The following is a 13,489-nucleotide window of genomic DNA, read 5'->3' on the forward strand; positions in this document are numbered from 1 at the left end:
CTACTTTTCAAATTGCATATAGAATTTATGTACTTATAGGAGTATTTCAGATATGGGAAGATTATTCAAGTTTTCACTCATCCACTTGATCACAGCCCCCACTCCACTAAAGTGCTCTTGTGCCCCTTGATGTGATATAGAATGAGCATCTAATAGACGTCTAGTAACAGATTTAGGAGGTGTTCTACTACAGCACGAGAAAACAAAACTGAATCAATACAACAAAGTGATGAAGAAACCATTGATATGTGCAGATCAAGTCTTGTAAAACAAACTTACCAGAAAAGCCTCATTGAACTCAAAGGAACAAGGGAATTGTCTCTGCAACTGGTGAACACAGTCTAGCCACTGCAGGAAGACTGGGCAGCGCTCATTCAGGTCTTCAGAGTTCTCCCCATGTCCACAGCGATCAGCAAACTTGTGTCCAAAGTCCAACCACTCTGTCTCCACCAACACTTGGAAACCCTTAAAGATGTAGTAAGAGCAGAAATTCATGACCAAGTTTTATAGTGAAAGAACCATTGAGCAAGGACCACCGCCACACCTAATAGATGGAGATCTAACTCACCAAACTCACAGTGATATTCTACTGTATTGGCAATTATGATACCTAGCCTGAAAACCTGTACTAGGATGAATGGAAGCTGCTATTAGAGCATGGTAAGCAGTCTTACCAATGGTAAAACAAAACACAATGCACTAATAAAGCTAATGTGCACCTAGAAGTCTCCACAGATATGACATAGATCAACCAACCACCTTTGGACAAAAACGTAAGAGGTAAGTGGCAGAGTCTAGAATGTCCCGTTGTATACCTGATTGACTAGTTACCTTTGGGTAACCCCAAATTAACATTCTAATACTAGCAGGTTCTCTCTCATCCATCTGTGCCTCCTCGAATCCTTTCAAAGAATAAAGTGTCCAAAGAAGAAGTATGAAATTGTGTTTAGGTGGTATACCCTCAGTGTGTGACCTCCAGTAATCTAGTGGCATCCCGTGTGTGTAGCAGTTACAGCAATGTCACTACAACACAGCAGTTCCTTTTTGCTGTAAGCACTACACACATTGAACGTCGCTGGCCAGGGATCATCCACTGGGAGTCTATCAGCTAATCTCAATTTTCCCTCAAACCTCTTTGGATATTTATCCTCAAAGAGCAGTAAAACCAAACTAATATCTGCTGTGTGGCCCTCGCTGCAGACCAGAAGATAATTGCACTGTGTGTTAATACCACATTGAATATGTAAATTAATATAAACAATTGTGCTTATGAATGTCCTCAAACTAGGACATATTAATTTTCATTACAGACTTAATGAAAGGCACGCAGTGTCCCGAAGACCAAATGAGGCATAGAATATTCAATGACTGTTTAGTCTCTCGCTCTGTCTTCAGAGGTCTCAAACGGCCAACATGTGTTTAAGGTGTTCCTTCTTTACAGCATGGATCACCAGGATGATGTACAAATTGCAACAATGTAGAATCATTTTCTCTTGTATCCAGTAAAGGTGGCCTATTTAAATATCATTCATATGCGTTTCCAAGTGCAAAGACTCCTTAAGCCCCATTTACATGGGACGACTGTCAGGCATACGATGCCCGACACTTGTCCCCGCACATACTCGCCCCCATGCTGCTGCACAGGAGCGAATATCGTAGGCTCGCAGCGGGGCGGCTGGAGATTTCACTCCTTGCTCTCCCCCACCCCTCTCCATTCACTTTAAGCAGCGGCTGTTTAGTACTGAATGGCTGATGTTTACACTGAGCGATCATCAATCAGGATTTTATGCAGTTTATCATCATTCAGGATTTTCAGTACTGAACGGCTGCGGTTTATATTGAACGAACGACCGATGTGTTAAGTCAATGGAGAGGGGCGGGGGAGAGCGAGGAGAGAAATCTCCTGCAGCCATCCTGGCTCCCCGCTGGCTGCTCTGTCAGACAGCCAGCGATACTCGCTCTTGTGTAACCGCATGGGAGCGAGTATGTGGGGGGGGCGAGTGTCAGGCATCGTTTGCCCGACATTCGTCCCGTGTAAACGGGGCTTAACTCCGTGGATTTATTTGTACGATTTAATTGTACAGTGAAATGTTAGCACAGTGGATGCTCAGACGTTTCCTCCATGCTTTCAAGGTCATTGGCCATTGAGTAATGCATACTAGCACAGAGGATTACTAAGCAGCAGGAGTGAACCTCTACATGTTAAACATACACTGGGCCAATCAAATAAGACTTTTATGGACAAAGTAAGCAGCAACTATGTATTGTTGTGGCGGTCATTCACTATTCTATGCCTCATCTGGTCTTCAGGACATTGTGTGCCATTGATTAAGTCTGTAAAAAGGATTCATGTATCCCAGTTTGAGGACACTGATAAGCGCAATTGTTTATATTACATTGATTTACATATTCAAGGTGATATTAACACAAAGTACGATTCTTTTCTAGTCTGAGGCGAGGGCCCCACAGCAGATATAGGTTTTGTCTTACTACTTTTTATGGCTGATTTTATCTACTGTTTTCTCTTTTTTTCATTTACATTTATTAGGGGATTCAAATGGGTTTAATTAATGGTAAATTGTATACATGCCATAAGTCAGGTAGCCTTTGAGAGGCCGTTTCTATTCCTTTTGCATGTCTATTTATCTATGTTGAGGTCACAGATTTGAACTACTGCCCACGGCTTGTGCTTGCTTCTTTTCAAGAGCGAGATGCTTTATCTCCTTTCTTAGGGCTTATGTAGACGACCGTATATCAGCTCGGTTTTCACGCCGAGCTGATATACGGTGTCCATGTCTGCAGGCAAGGGGATGGAAGAGCCAGGAGCAGGAACTGAGCTCCCGCCCCCTCTCCGCCCCTTGCCACTATCTGCAATAGAAGGGGGCGATACGGGGCGGAGCTAAGTCCTGCCACTTAGCTTCGCCCCTGTCCCGCCCCTTCCATTGCAAATAGTGGCATGGGGCAAGAGCTCAGTTCCTGCTCCTGGCTTTTCCATCCTCTTCCCCCCCTGCAGACAAGGACACCGTATATCAGCTCGGCGTGAAAACCGAGCCGATATACGGTTGTCTAAATAAGCCCTTAGAATGTGTTTGCAAGCCCATCATCGAAGAAAGTCAGTAGATCTATATTTATTGCTGTCATTTTGTGCAAACTTTAGGCTATTTTTTATCAATTAAATATTTTCTTATTTAAATTGGTTTCGCATTTTACAGACCCAGAATAATCCTTCTATTGTTCTCAGTTCACCTCTTCTAAAGCCCATAATACATCAACTAGATATAATGTATGTATTTAAAAAAGTTGATGTCTTTTTTTCCTATCCATGCAGTAACATCATTTTCTTCTGGTTGACTGATCAGTGTTCTAGCAATACCGATCCTTTTATAGTAGGTGTACTTTCCTTTGACACTTAGCTCCATCATCAGAGCATAATAAAATGTTACCATCTGTAAGCAACAAAATATGCATAACGTACTCTTCAAACGTTATTTCAGTATCTCTTCCCCCCCTATGTCTCTTTTTTTAAAGATAAAATCTGTTACTGCTGGTAACGTTCACAGCCGCACTTGTGTAAGCTGGTCACGAACCCGTACTGTTCTTTCTCCGTTCCTACTGTAGTCTGTGCCTGTCATCTCCTCTGCATTTGCACAAAACCAGTACTTCTGAGTGCCATCTGTAGTCCTTCTCTGGACAAGGGCTTTTCTATTGCCAGATATCTAGTGCAATTCCCTATACAATTTATCTGTTGGGCGGACACAATGGCGGTGTGGAGGAACCCAAACACAAACACACTGTCGGAAAGTTGTGATAATGATGCTGGGGTGAAGCTAGCACAGCAACAAGTTAGGGAGAGTGCAGCGGCCAACATTTTGCAAATACAGCCTGGAAGTACACGAATCACGAAGACACCGAGACTTGGGGAAAAAAAGACAGATTTCTACAAAAAAAAAAAAAAAAGTATGGCCATTTGGATATATAACAACAGTATCTAAGAGATTTCTATTTGTTGGGAACCTCCTTTAACATCATGATTGTCAAACAGTGAAAACCAAATACCTCAATGCTCCTGTAATAAGGGTCCAACAGCAGTTTGGAAAGTGCAACAATTTGTGGAGTGCGGTCCCATCCATCTGAGCAGTGCACAAGAACAGGTCGCTGATCACGATCCAAGGCATGTACTACCAGCAAAGAGGCCTTCAGCAACACAGAGAGGTGTTGTAGCCACTTTGTCCCCTCCAGGGCAGAGAGCCAACTAAGGAGAAAAAGAGGCAGTTCTGGTTTTAGCAATACTGGTGTTGTAAACCACTAGGCAAAGATCTGCCATAGCAATAGTTAGGAATCGAGGCATAACTAAATACTATGAAAACAGGAAAATCACTTACTTAGCTGGATCTGGCATCTGAGTGCAAAGCAGCCGTAAAGACTGGAAGCTCTTGCGGATGGAGTGTATATTAGCCATTCCCATAAATACTACTTCACAGTTGGGGTAATACTCTAAAGAAAAAAAAACAAACTTGATATTCATTTTTCAACAAATGCAGAAGCCTCACCCTCAAAACAGTGTAAGACCTGCACTTGCTAAAATCATATACAATAGCATACAAAATACTTCAGATCAAAAGGTCATGCCAAAACACTCTGCGTATATAAATGTACTGAAGATTATTAGGAAATTATAGTACCAGTGTTTCTGGTGGCACAATATGCCACACAGCTGTGCGACATGGTACATCCGTTATGATCCCCACACATTACACACACAGTTCTACTACATCCATCCTGATTCACACACAGGTGCGGTACATCAGTAGACTCCTAGATACAGTGATCAGCCCCTGGTCATGTGATCCATGACTCCACCCCCACAGGTGATCACAGGACGGCGAGCCCATCACAGGTCCTGGTGGCTGCTGTCGGCTTATCAAGTATACAGTACTTTCTACCAAACTGCGCAATGGCTCCTCCCACAGCAGTGACTTCACCGAAGGACCTTCAGCCCACCAGATCTCTGCGGTGGCGGTAGGTGGGTCTCCTGTCAGGACTGCTGAGTTGTGGCTGAGATAACAGCTTAGTTGTATTCTCATTTTGTTATTTGTGTCCTCCTCTTCCAAAAACCCTAACTGTGTTGTTCTTCTATTGGTCAGGCTCTGAGTTTTATACATGTTGTAGGACCTGTGATGACATCACCAGGGGCGGAGCAGGAGAAGCACCCACACACAAACATACATACATACATACATACATACATACATACATACATACTCATGGACAAGTGATCATTAGTAGTTTGATTGCAGCAATGAGTAGATGACTTTTCATCACTTCCCTTGCAGTCTGTGTGGATTTAATCTCTTAACACAGACCAAAATTGTAACTTTAAAAAAAGTTTTTTTTGTGTTTTTCTTTGTTGCATTTCAAGAACCATATTTTTAAAAATTTCTCCATTGATATACCTGTGTAATATTTTTTCCTTGTGGAAGGATTGTAGTTTTCAACAGCACCATTTAAAATTTTGCATTCATTAAATTTTTTGGTCTAGGTGGATTGCAAAAACCCAGCAGCTTCATTTTTTTCAACATTTTGTTTGATTGCTGTTGACAGTACAGTAAATGGCCTAAATAGGCAAATGCTTATGGTAGACCTGGGGGTCTTTGTTAGACCTCCAACCCACAAAATAAAGCATTGATTCATTGTGATTACACTGCAGTAGGCTGATGTACCGACAGAGGGAGACCCTTCCCTCAGCCAAACTCCTTAGGTGTCACAGTTGCTATGACTACAGCATCTAAGGGGTTAAAATGACCAGAGACCAATCTTATTGCTCTTTGCTTATTACTCTAATGTCTAAGGCTGTTAGTAACAGCCTAGGTAACGGGACAACAGCGCGCACAATGCTGCCATTTTCTCCTGAAGCACATACGCAAAGAAAAGCCACCGTAAAAACGCAATAGGGTGGTTATTAAGGAGTTAAAGTGACTGTCGGCTCCTATGAGGCCCATATACTATAGTAATGAAGGGGGCATAGTAAGAGAAGGGGGTGCCGAGTGTAATGGTGCAATTCTTATACTCCCGTTTCCCATTCCCCTGTTGTGCTCCCCCATTAAAGTTGCCGCTTGCAGCTTTGATGGGGGAGCACAAAAGAGAAAAAGGTCAAAAGGAAAAATTATAAAAGAGAAAAGGTCTGTGTTGTCAGGTGCATTTCCACATTGGCAAGAGGAAAAGTCAATGTGTAACTGTCTATATATCAATTTAATACAAAAATAAGGTGTCCCAACCCAATACCCAGCTCTAGGAACTAGTCTAAGCATCGCGGATACAGTGAGGCAGACTACCAGAATAGTTCTGGAGTCCCTGCCAATTTAGCTAGAAGTATTATTTCATGCATTGGTATACGACAGTGAGGTATATAATCATTTCATCTTGCAAGTGAAGGCCGATAAGAAAAAAAAAAAGGTTATACTTGGTTACATGGCCAAGAAAAAAAGTCAAGACCTGACAATGAATCAGTATTACAACAACAGGCTCACCAGGGCATTCACAGCCGCCACCTTTGGCACGGTTAGCCACCGCTGCAGCATAGGACCGCGCATCAAGAATCAGCAGTTTATGGGGCTGGCTCTCAGAAGATGGAGGTACATTAGACAAAGAGGAGTCTGAAGGTAAACATAAAAGGACAATCACGCAACAGAATTAAATCAACAAACCTTCTAACAATGAAATAAAGACCTAATAAAGTGGTTATAGGAATTGGCACCCAAAAGAAACTTGTCAAGATTTTTAGAGCACTTACCAAAATCAATATCTGTAAGGACGCCTCCATTAATATGGCTACGAGAACAGGAGCCGTTGGCCATTTTGCCCGGACTGCTTCTACTACTGTCGATTGTACATGCCTTGGCTATGGATTGAACAAGGTTCTCATCATCTGCATTCCTCCATCCCCACCAACTAACCTCAGGCTGCCCACAGCGGGCAATAACAGTGCCATTACTCTGGTGCCTGAGGGAGAGAAGCCGATATGAAACACAAACTCTGTAACTTTAGTAACTCACGTTACGGAAAATAGAATTTTACAGGATAAAATCTAAGACAATTATATGTATCCCGTCACCTAAAAAACCATAGACAGGCCTTTATAAGGGTTTGTAGTGAGCTTACAAGGTACCTCACAATGGTTATACAACGGTGCCTTTTCCTTTGACTGGACCTACCACATTCTTTGTAGATATGCATGCTATTTCTGTAATGCTTGACGTGGCCGTCTCATACGGTAAGGGGCCATATACATCAGATTTATGTTTTGTATCTGTGCCTTATTGATTTGTACAAGTTACAAAATATTTAATTTAAAAAAAATGAGATTTTTATATAAAATAAAAAATACCGCGTGTGTACATCTAGTGAGGTGGTAGGTAGGCCCTCTTGCCCTGTATACCATGCATTTCATGGTGGTCTTGGAATTACAGAATGTACTTGGAGCAGGACCTGCAGCAACTAGTTGATTACACTAGTTACTAAATGTTATGAGGGCTTGTTTGTGAGGAGATAATCTCATTAACTGATAAAATATCTTCCGGCTCTCTACATTGGGGACTCATTTTCAGTCTTCCATTTCTTTAAAACCAATTCCAGCATTCGGCATGCAACCTCGATGAGGTTTTACACAGGACAACTGTTGAGCGCAGAAGCCCTTACAGTCGTCCCAATGGCCATCCCTCCTATTCCAAAGCTTTCACACAGGAGCAATAGTCATTCAGTGAATGGAAGCGGAGCGTGTCAGAGATCTACTCTGGGTGCTCACCTCTATTCTCTGTGAACAGGCAGTCGTTCAAAACTGCCTGCTTACACTGAACAAGAAGTCGCTCACTAGTCGCTTCATTTTCAGTGAGCTGAAACAAAGCAACTAATGAGCCATTTCTCTCTCGGTGCCTTGTTACTATAGCTGAAAATTACCAATTTGAGAGATTTTTCAGCCAATAGTTGTCTTGTGTAAAGCCAGTCTAAATCTTGGGTTTTATCGGTGAGGTGTAAAAGCGGGCTCCTAACCTTTCTCGTGGATAGTTTTTGGAATTTTTTTTAATAATGAATCACCTATATTATTGGCCAAAGCATTACTGTCAAGTATGACCAAGGTCTAACCCCTTCCCTTATACAGCATCACAAAAACCTCTGTAGTTGTTAAAGCATTAAAGGGCCGCAGAATCCGAGGTGTAAATGGATTGTCTTTTCGGATTACCTGTACACCACAGAAGGGATACGTTTCCAAGAACGAAAACTCGAAACGCTCTCCAATTCTGGGTCTGTTATCCATGCTGGAACAATCAGTTCTTGCGGATAGCTAAAACATAGCCTTTGAAAGAAGAGAAAGGTGTTTTAATTAAAAACAGGATGTATAAACTCCGCATATACACAATATAATTGTGTATGTACAGCGATGATTACGCACCCATAGAGAACAATGGGCTCCATCGCTCCTAATACGCGGCAAAATAGAACATGCTGCGTTCTTTTTTGTGCGCATATTACACGCAATAAATAAGTGTTAATGGATCAATGAAAATCAATTTTCAGTTTTTCAATACATTATATGGTACCACCAACACATAAAAAGGCATCCCGGCGAAAAAAACTGTTCCTCAGACGACCATGTCAAAGGAAAAATAAAGTTCTGTTCGTTTGAAAGCGAGGATGAAGAAGAAATATGAAAAAAAAAAAAAAAATGGCCGTGGGGTTAAATACTATTTATATTAAAGCCAACGGTGGTAAATAAAAACATAAAGCGTACAAACTATACTCAATGCTTAACAGGAAACAGTTTATATAGTGTTCTAATAGTTTTGTACCTGAACTTTTCATTGATGTTAGAAATTCTCCAAGCATTATCCATATCAAATCCCATGCGTTCCACTTCATTCTTAAAGCGCGAGATCACATGGTCTCCTACAAAAAAATGGAGCAGATCAACAAAAAGGCCCCTCAACATACTTGGTTCCAGAGTGGCTATTGTATGTTGAAACCATAAGGCCTCCTGCACACAGGCGCTTTTTACTGCGGCGCTCTGAACGCTGCACTAATCACAGTATAACGTTCCCATTGTTTTCAATGGAGCCTAGCAGACATTCGCTCGATCGCGGCGCTTTGCAGCGCCACAATTTATAAGCGGAGACTATTCTCTTTTTTTTGCGCTTAGCGCACCTCATCAATGATGAAGTGGGCTAAACCCCACTGTCTGCGGCTGAAAAAACAAAAGCGAAATCGTGGCACTTTGCAGCGCTGCTGTGTAGGAGGCCTAACACTACGGAAAACTGGAAACTGCTTCTGAAGCCCCCCAAATCTCAGGCAAAAATACAAAATGAGGATCGAAGAAAATTACACAGAAAAAAGAAAAGAAGTATTTTCTTATAAAACTCAAAAATAGCTGCCGGAAGCTGTAAATCACGTCCTATATAGATAACAGGGGCTCCCTTGGAGTCCTGTACGCTATAGGCTCATACCAGAAAAATGAAATGGGACCCCCCTCACCTGGCATCCAAAGAAGCCTCATCTTACCTGGGGTACAGGTAAAGAGCACTACTGAACATGTAGTACCCTAAGTGTACTGTAGAGAGGCACTACTAGACAGTCAATAAGTCATATAGGGGTCTTACCAGTAAAACTTGCAGGCTGATTGGCTGGATTGCTGCAGATCCAGGCTGACCGTGACATTGCATAGAGAGTCTGGTTCCAAGTTAAAACAGCCCGGGAAAGACCACTGTATGTTTTTGGGCAAATTTACCAAAACGGTTCAAAAGAAAAACTTTGTTGCCCATAGCAACCAATCACAGCACTGCTTTCCTTTTACCACTCCAGTTTAAGAAATGAAAGCAGTGTTGTGATCAGTTGCTATCGGCAACAAAAAGGGGGGGGGGGGGGGTTTCGTTTTTTTTTTACAGTTTTGATAAATGAGACCCAATGTATTCTTAGAACATTCTATCTTGAGGGACTACTATACTTAAAGGGGCAGATGTAGGAATACTGTCTAATAGACACTGCAAACTTAGACTAAAGAGTCTTTAAATGGGCGCTACATTTATCACAGTAACTCTACTAAGTGTAACTATCTCACATCTCATGCCCTCCTTTCTGCGAAGCCATGCCCCTTTGTCGGACATTTAAAAAAAAAAAAAAGCATCTGAAAGCAGTTAACATACATCATAAACGTGGTGCAAAGTACGCTACAGTTTTTGGCAATGGCAAACCTGCCCCAAACTGTCTAAAATAACTGTTGCGATATATACAGGTGAAAACAACAAAAAAAAACACACTTAAATTCTTCAGATTAAGGCTGGCTGTCCACGGGCGATTCGGTATCCAGCGGCGAAGCCGGCGCCGAATCTCCGCCAGTCAGCCCTATCTAATAGATAGTGGATACATGGGAATACGGACACATTTGAACAAGCCATAGGACCGAATGGCAGAACGGATGTGAGTATGATTTTCTCTGCATGCACAGACTACAAGCACCACAAGCAGCTAAGAAGGTGAGACAACTTCTTACTATCTAATAGGTAGGCTGACCGCGGAGAATCGGGGCAATTCGCAGCATGCTGCGAATTGCCTGCCACGAGCGGAGAATCGCAATGATTCTCGGCTCGTGGACAGGCGCTGGCGCGATTTGCCAGCGGTTTACCGCCGGCGAATAAACTGCCGTGGACAGGGGGCCTTACGTTGATTTGCACATCAATTACTAATAAAGTGTAGTCTGATTGTTATGCAAGTCACAATTATAGACAAACACAAGCTAACTGAAATAACACCCCACAAAGGGCTCATTCACACTTGCTTTTATCTTCCGTTCAGGCTTTCCAGCTCGGTGTTCCGTATCCTATAATGTGCATATTACACACCAAAATAGGACATGCTGCGTTTTTTTCAAGTGCATTTTTGGGGCAGAGAGACGGAATGAAATGGTTCCGTTTTTCCCACCATTAATTTCAATGGGGTTTTAAAAAAGACAGAAACCACACGGAAAGTTTGTTATGCTTACTTCAATCAAATTAAAACGGAGAAAATAGGGCAGTCTGCCATTTTTTAATTATTGTTCTTTACTTTTAATGTAATAATTTTGTTACTAAAGTACAGGAATTGGTTCCTCATTTTGATATATGATTTGTATGGCCTCGAATTACAGGGCCGCTATGGTGACCGTTTATGCTTTTATGGGTGGTGGGCTCTCTTTCTTTCTATTATTTATTATATAATTTTTTACTTATTTATCTATTTTTTAGGATATATACCCTCCATGTCATCATAAAAGACCTCTGAGAAACATTCATAGTGTCTTTTTTTCTTCTTGTTTTGCTAGATTTTGTCTATAATTGGGACTTATCAGCCTACATTTTATTCGTATTGAATGCAAAAAAACGAGGAATTTCCTGAAGGGTTCACTTAATTTTTCTGATTCCTTAGCATGCTTTCCTTAGCTTAGCCAAATAGATAAATTCTCTCAGCAAAACGGCTTCTCCTGAGAGCAGAAGACCAGAAAAAACAGAGTCAAAACTTCTAACCAATAGAAAGAGTTTCTACATACCTGGTCGGCACAGGTCTCCGTGCTGTTCTTTTTCACTGGCATAAACCTCCATGCACCAAGCATGGTAAGCGAAGGAGAAGAGATCTTCTATACGACTTGGCGGACGTAATGCAGCATTGAGACGTTTTTGCCAATCCTGCACTTGTTCAAAGTTGAAAAACTGGCACCTGAGATTAAGGAAACCCCTTATTAGATGTCAATACGCTTTACAAAGACCTTGAAACATACATCTAGTACTGTCATACCTAATTACTTTGCAGTCCTTGCAGGTCAAATGGAGCTGGAAGGGATCACGACATTCTACAGATTCTATCAGCTGCAGAGGAACCTACAAGAAATCATCAGATGTCACCTTGTATGGCACACAACATGATCTCATAATGTTCAAAAACCATTTACAAAATTGGAAATTGTCCAATTAGCTGCCAACACGCTTTTTAGGGTGGCAGTTGAGTTCCCTTTTTCTAAAATTCAGTTGTTTTTTTTTAATGGCGCTCTAAAATTAATTCTGCACAAGACTCCTGTACCGTCTCTGGCAGGTGTACGGCCGCCTATTAATAGCCAGGAGAGCCAGGACTGCAGGAACTGCCGAAAGGAAACAAACTTGTAAAACAGTAATCCCTTAATGGGATTACCGGTACATAAACTAATATAGAAAAGAGGAAAAAAAGTCTGCAGAAACATGATTTAGCATAAAATACGTTTCATTACACATACACTGCATATAACAACAAAAAAAACGTAAAAAAGTGTAAAATGTGAATAGTCCAAAAATAAAAGTAGGGGGGGGGGGGGGTGGGAGAAAAAGAAAAAAAAAAAAAAGAGGTCTTCTTTCCATAGTCACACTGCAAAAAAAAAAAAGTTATATACACAGCAATTTATATTGTTTTTAAGCAAACAGCAACAAAAAAAACAATACAATTCTCCCCACATAAAACAAGGCTTTTAACAGCCACTACTATGACAAAATGTGAAAGTCACGGCTGATGAAATGTAGAGTGGAAAAAATTGAAATAATTACCACATTTTGTGCGCAGTAAACTGGCTTATTAAAGTGATGTGAAAGATCCTATAATACAGCCATGGTATACAATAAAATGCATTATTGGTTGGTTTCTCTCTCTCTATATATGTGTGTATGTATGTATGTATGTATGTATGTATGTATACACACACACCTATACATCTAAATCTATATACACACACTTTTTCTTTTTAATTAACCAGCATAACCATGAATTCTTTCTTCTCCCTCGTATTCTCTATATCTTCACTCTCTCCTTTTATGCATGTGCGCACTGAAGTGAAAGTGCAGGTACTCTTTTAAAGGGGTTGTCTCATTACAAAAATAAAAGTGTCAGGGCATAGGTCAAAACAAACAAAAAAGAACATACTCACCTGCCCTCGGGCCACCAGTACACAGCTGAGAGGCTCCCATGACCCCATCCATGGCATGGACATCCACTAGAAGCCAGGTGACTGCTGCAGCCAATCCGAAGCAGCAGTGTACCCATTTGAACTCCTGGCATCAGTGCTCACATCCTGGGTGCCATGATGCCAGGTGTTTGGGATTGTGTCACTGAGACCACCGATTGGTTGCAGTCATCACCTGACTTCCAGCGGACGTCCACGCTGAGTGCTATAAATGGGCTCATAGGAGTTGGTGAGTTGTGTACCGGGGGCTGAGGACAGGAGAATATGTCCTTTTTTTGTTTTATCCCATGGTCAACCATTAAAAAAAAGATGTATTTTATGACGAAAGAACCCCTTTAACTGAAATCCTATCAAACACTGTATAGCATCTGGTATAAAAGGCAGCACTTCCCAGGATGCAAATCACCGGAGCAAGGTCTGTGCAGACATCAAACCAGCAAGAATTGCAGAGAGATTTGAGTGTTGAAGCCTGCAACTTTTACACAG

General features: G+C 41.5%; 1 protein-coding gene across 6 annotated transcripts in view; it reads right to left on the reverse strand.

Moving 5' to 3' along the window:
* Window positions 1-13,489, reverse strand: part of MTMR3 (myotubularin related protein 3) — a 66,851-nt gene that overhangs the window by 17,757 nt on the left and 35,605 nt on the right. For all 6 annotated transcript variants that reach the window (XM_066603782.1, XM_066603784.1, XM_066603780.1 and 3 more), the window contains 9 exons: window positions 11,815-11,897; window positions 11,570-11,736; window positions 8,844-8,940; window positions 8,237-8,350; window positions 6,791-6,999; window positions 6,528-6,653; window positions 4,383-4,494; window positions 4,057-4,252; window positions 280-465 (listed from right to left, as the gene is read on the reverse strand). In XM_066603782.1, the coding sequence (XP_066459879.1) occupies window positions 280-465; window positions 4,057-4,252; window positions 4,383-4,494; window positions 6,528-6,653; window positions 6,791-6,999; window positions 8,237-8,350; window positions 8,844-8,940; window positions 11,570-11,736; window positions 11,815-11,897 (1,290 nt within the window). The remainder of the gene's footprint in view (window positions 1-279; window positions 466-4,056; window positions 4,253-4,382; window positions 4,495-6,527; window positions 6,654-6,790; window positions 7,000-8,236; window positions 8,351-8,843; window positions 8,941-11,569; window positions 11,737-11,814; window positions 11,898-13,489) is intronic.

Source organism: Eleutherodactylus coqui, chromosome 5 (genome assembly GCF_035609145.1).
Source record: "Eleutherodactylus coqui strain aEleCoq1 chromosome 5, aEleCoq1.hap1, whole genome shotgun sequence".
NCBI lineage: Eukaryota > Metazoa > Chordata > Amphibia > Anura > Eleutherodactylidae > Eleutherodactylus > Eleutherodactylus coqui.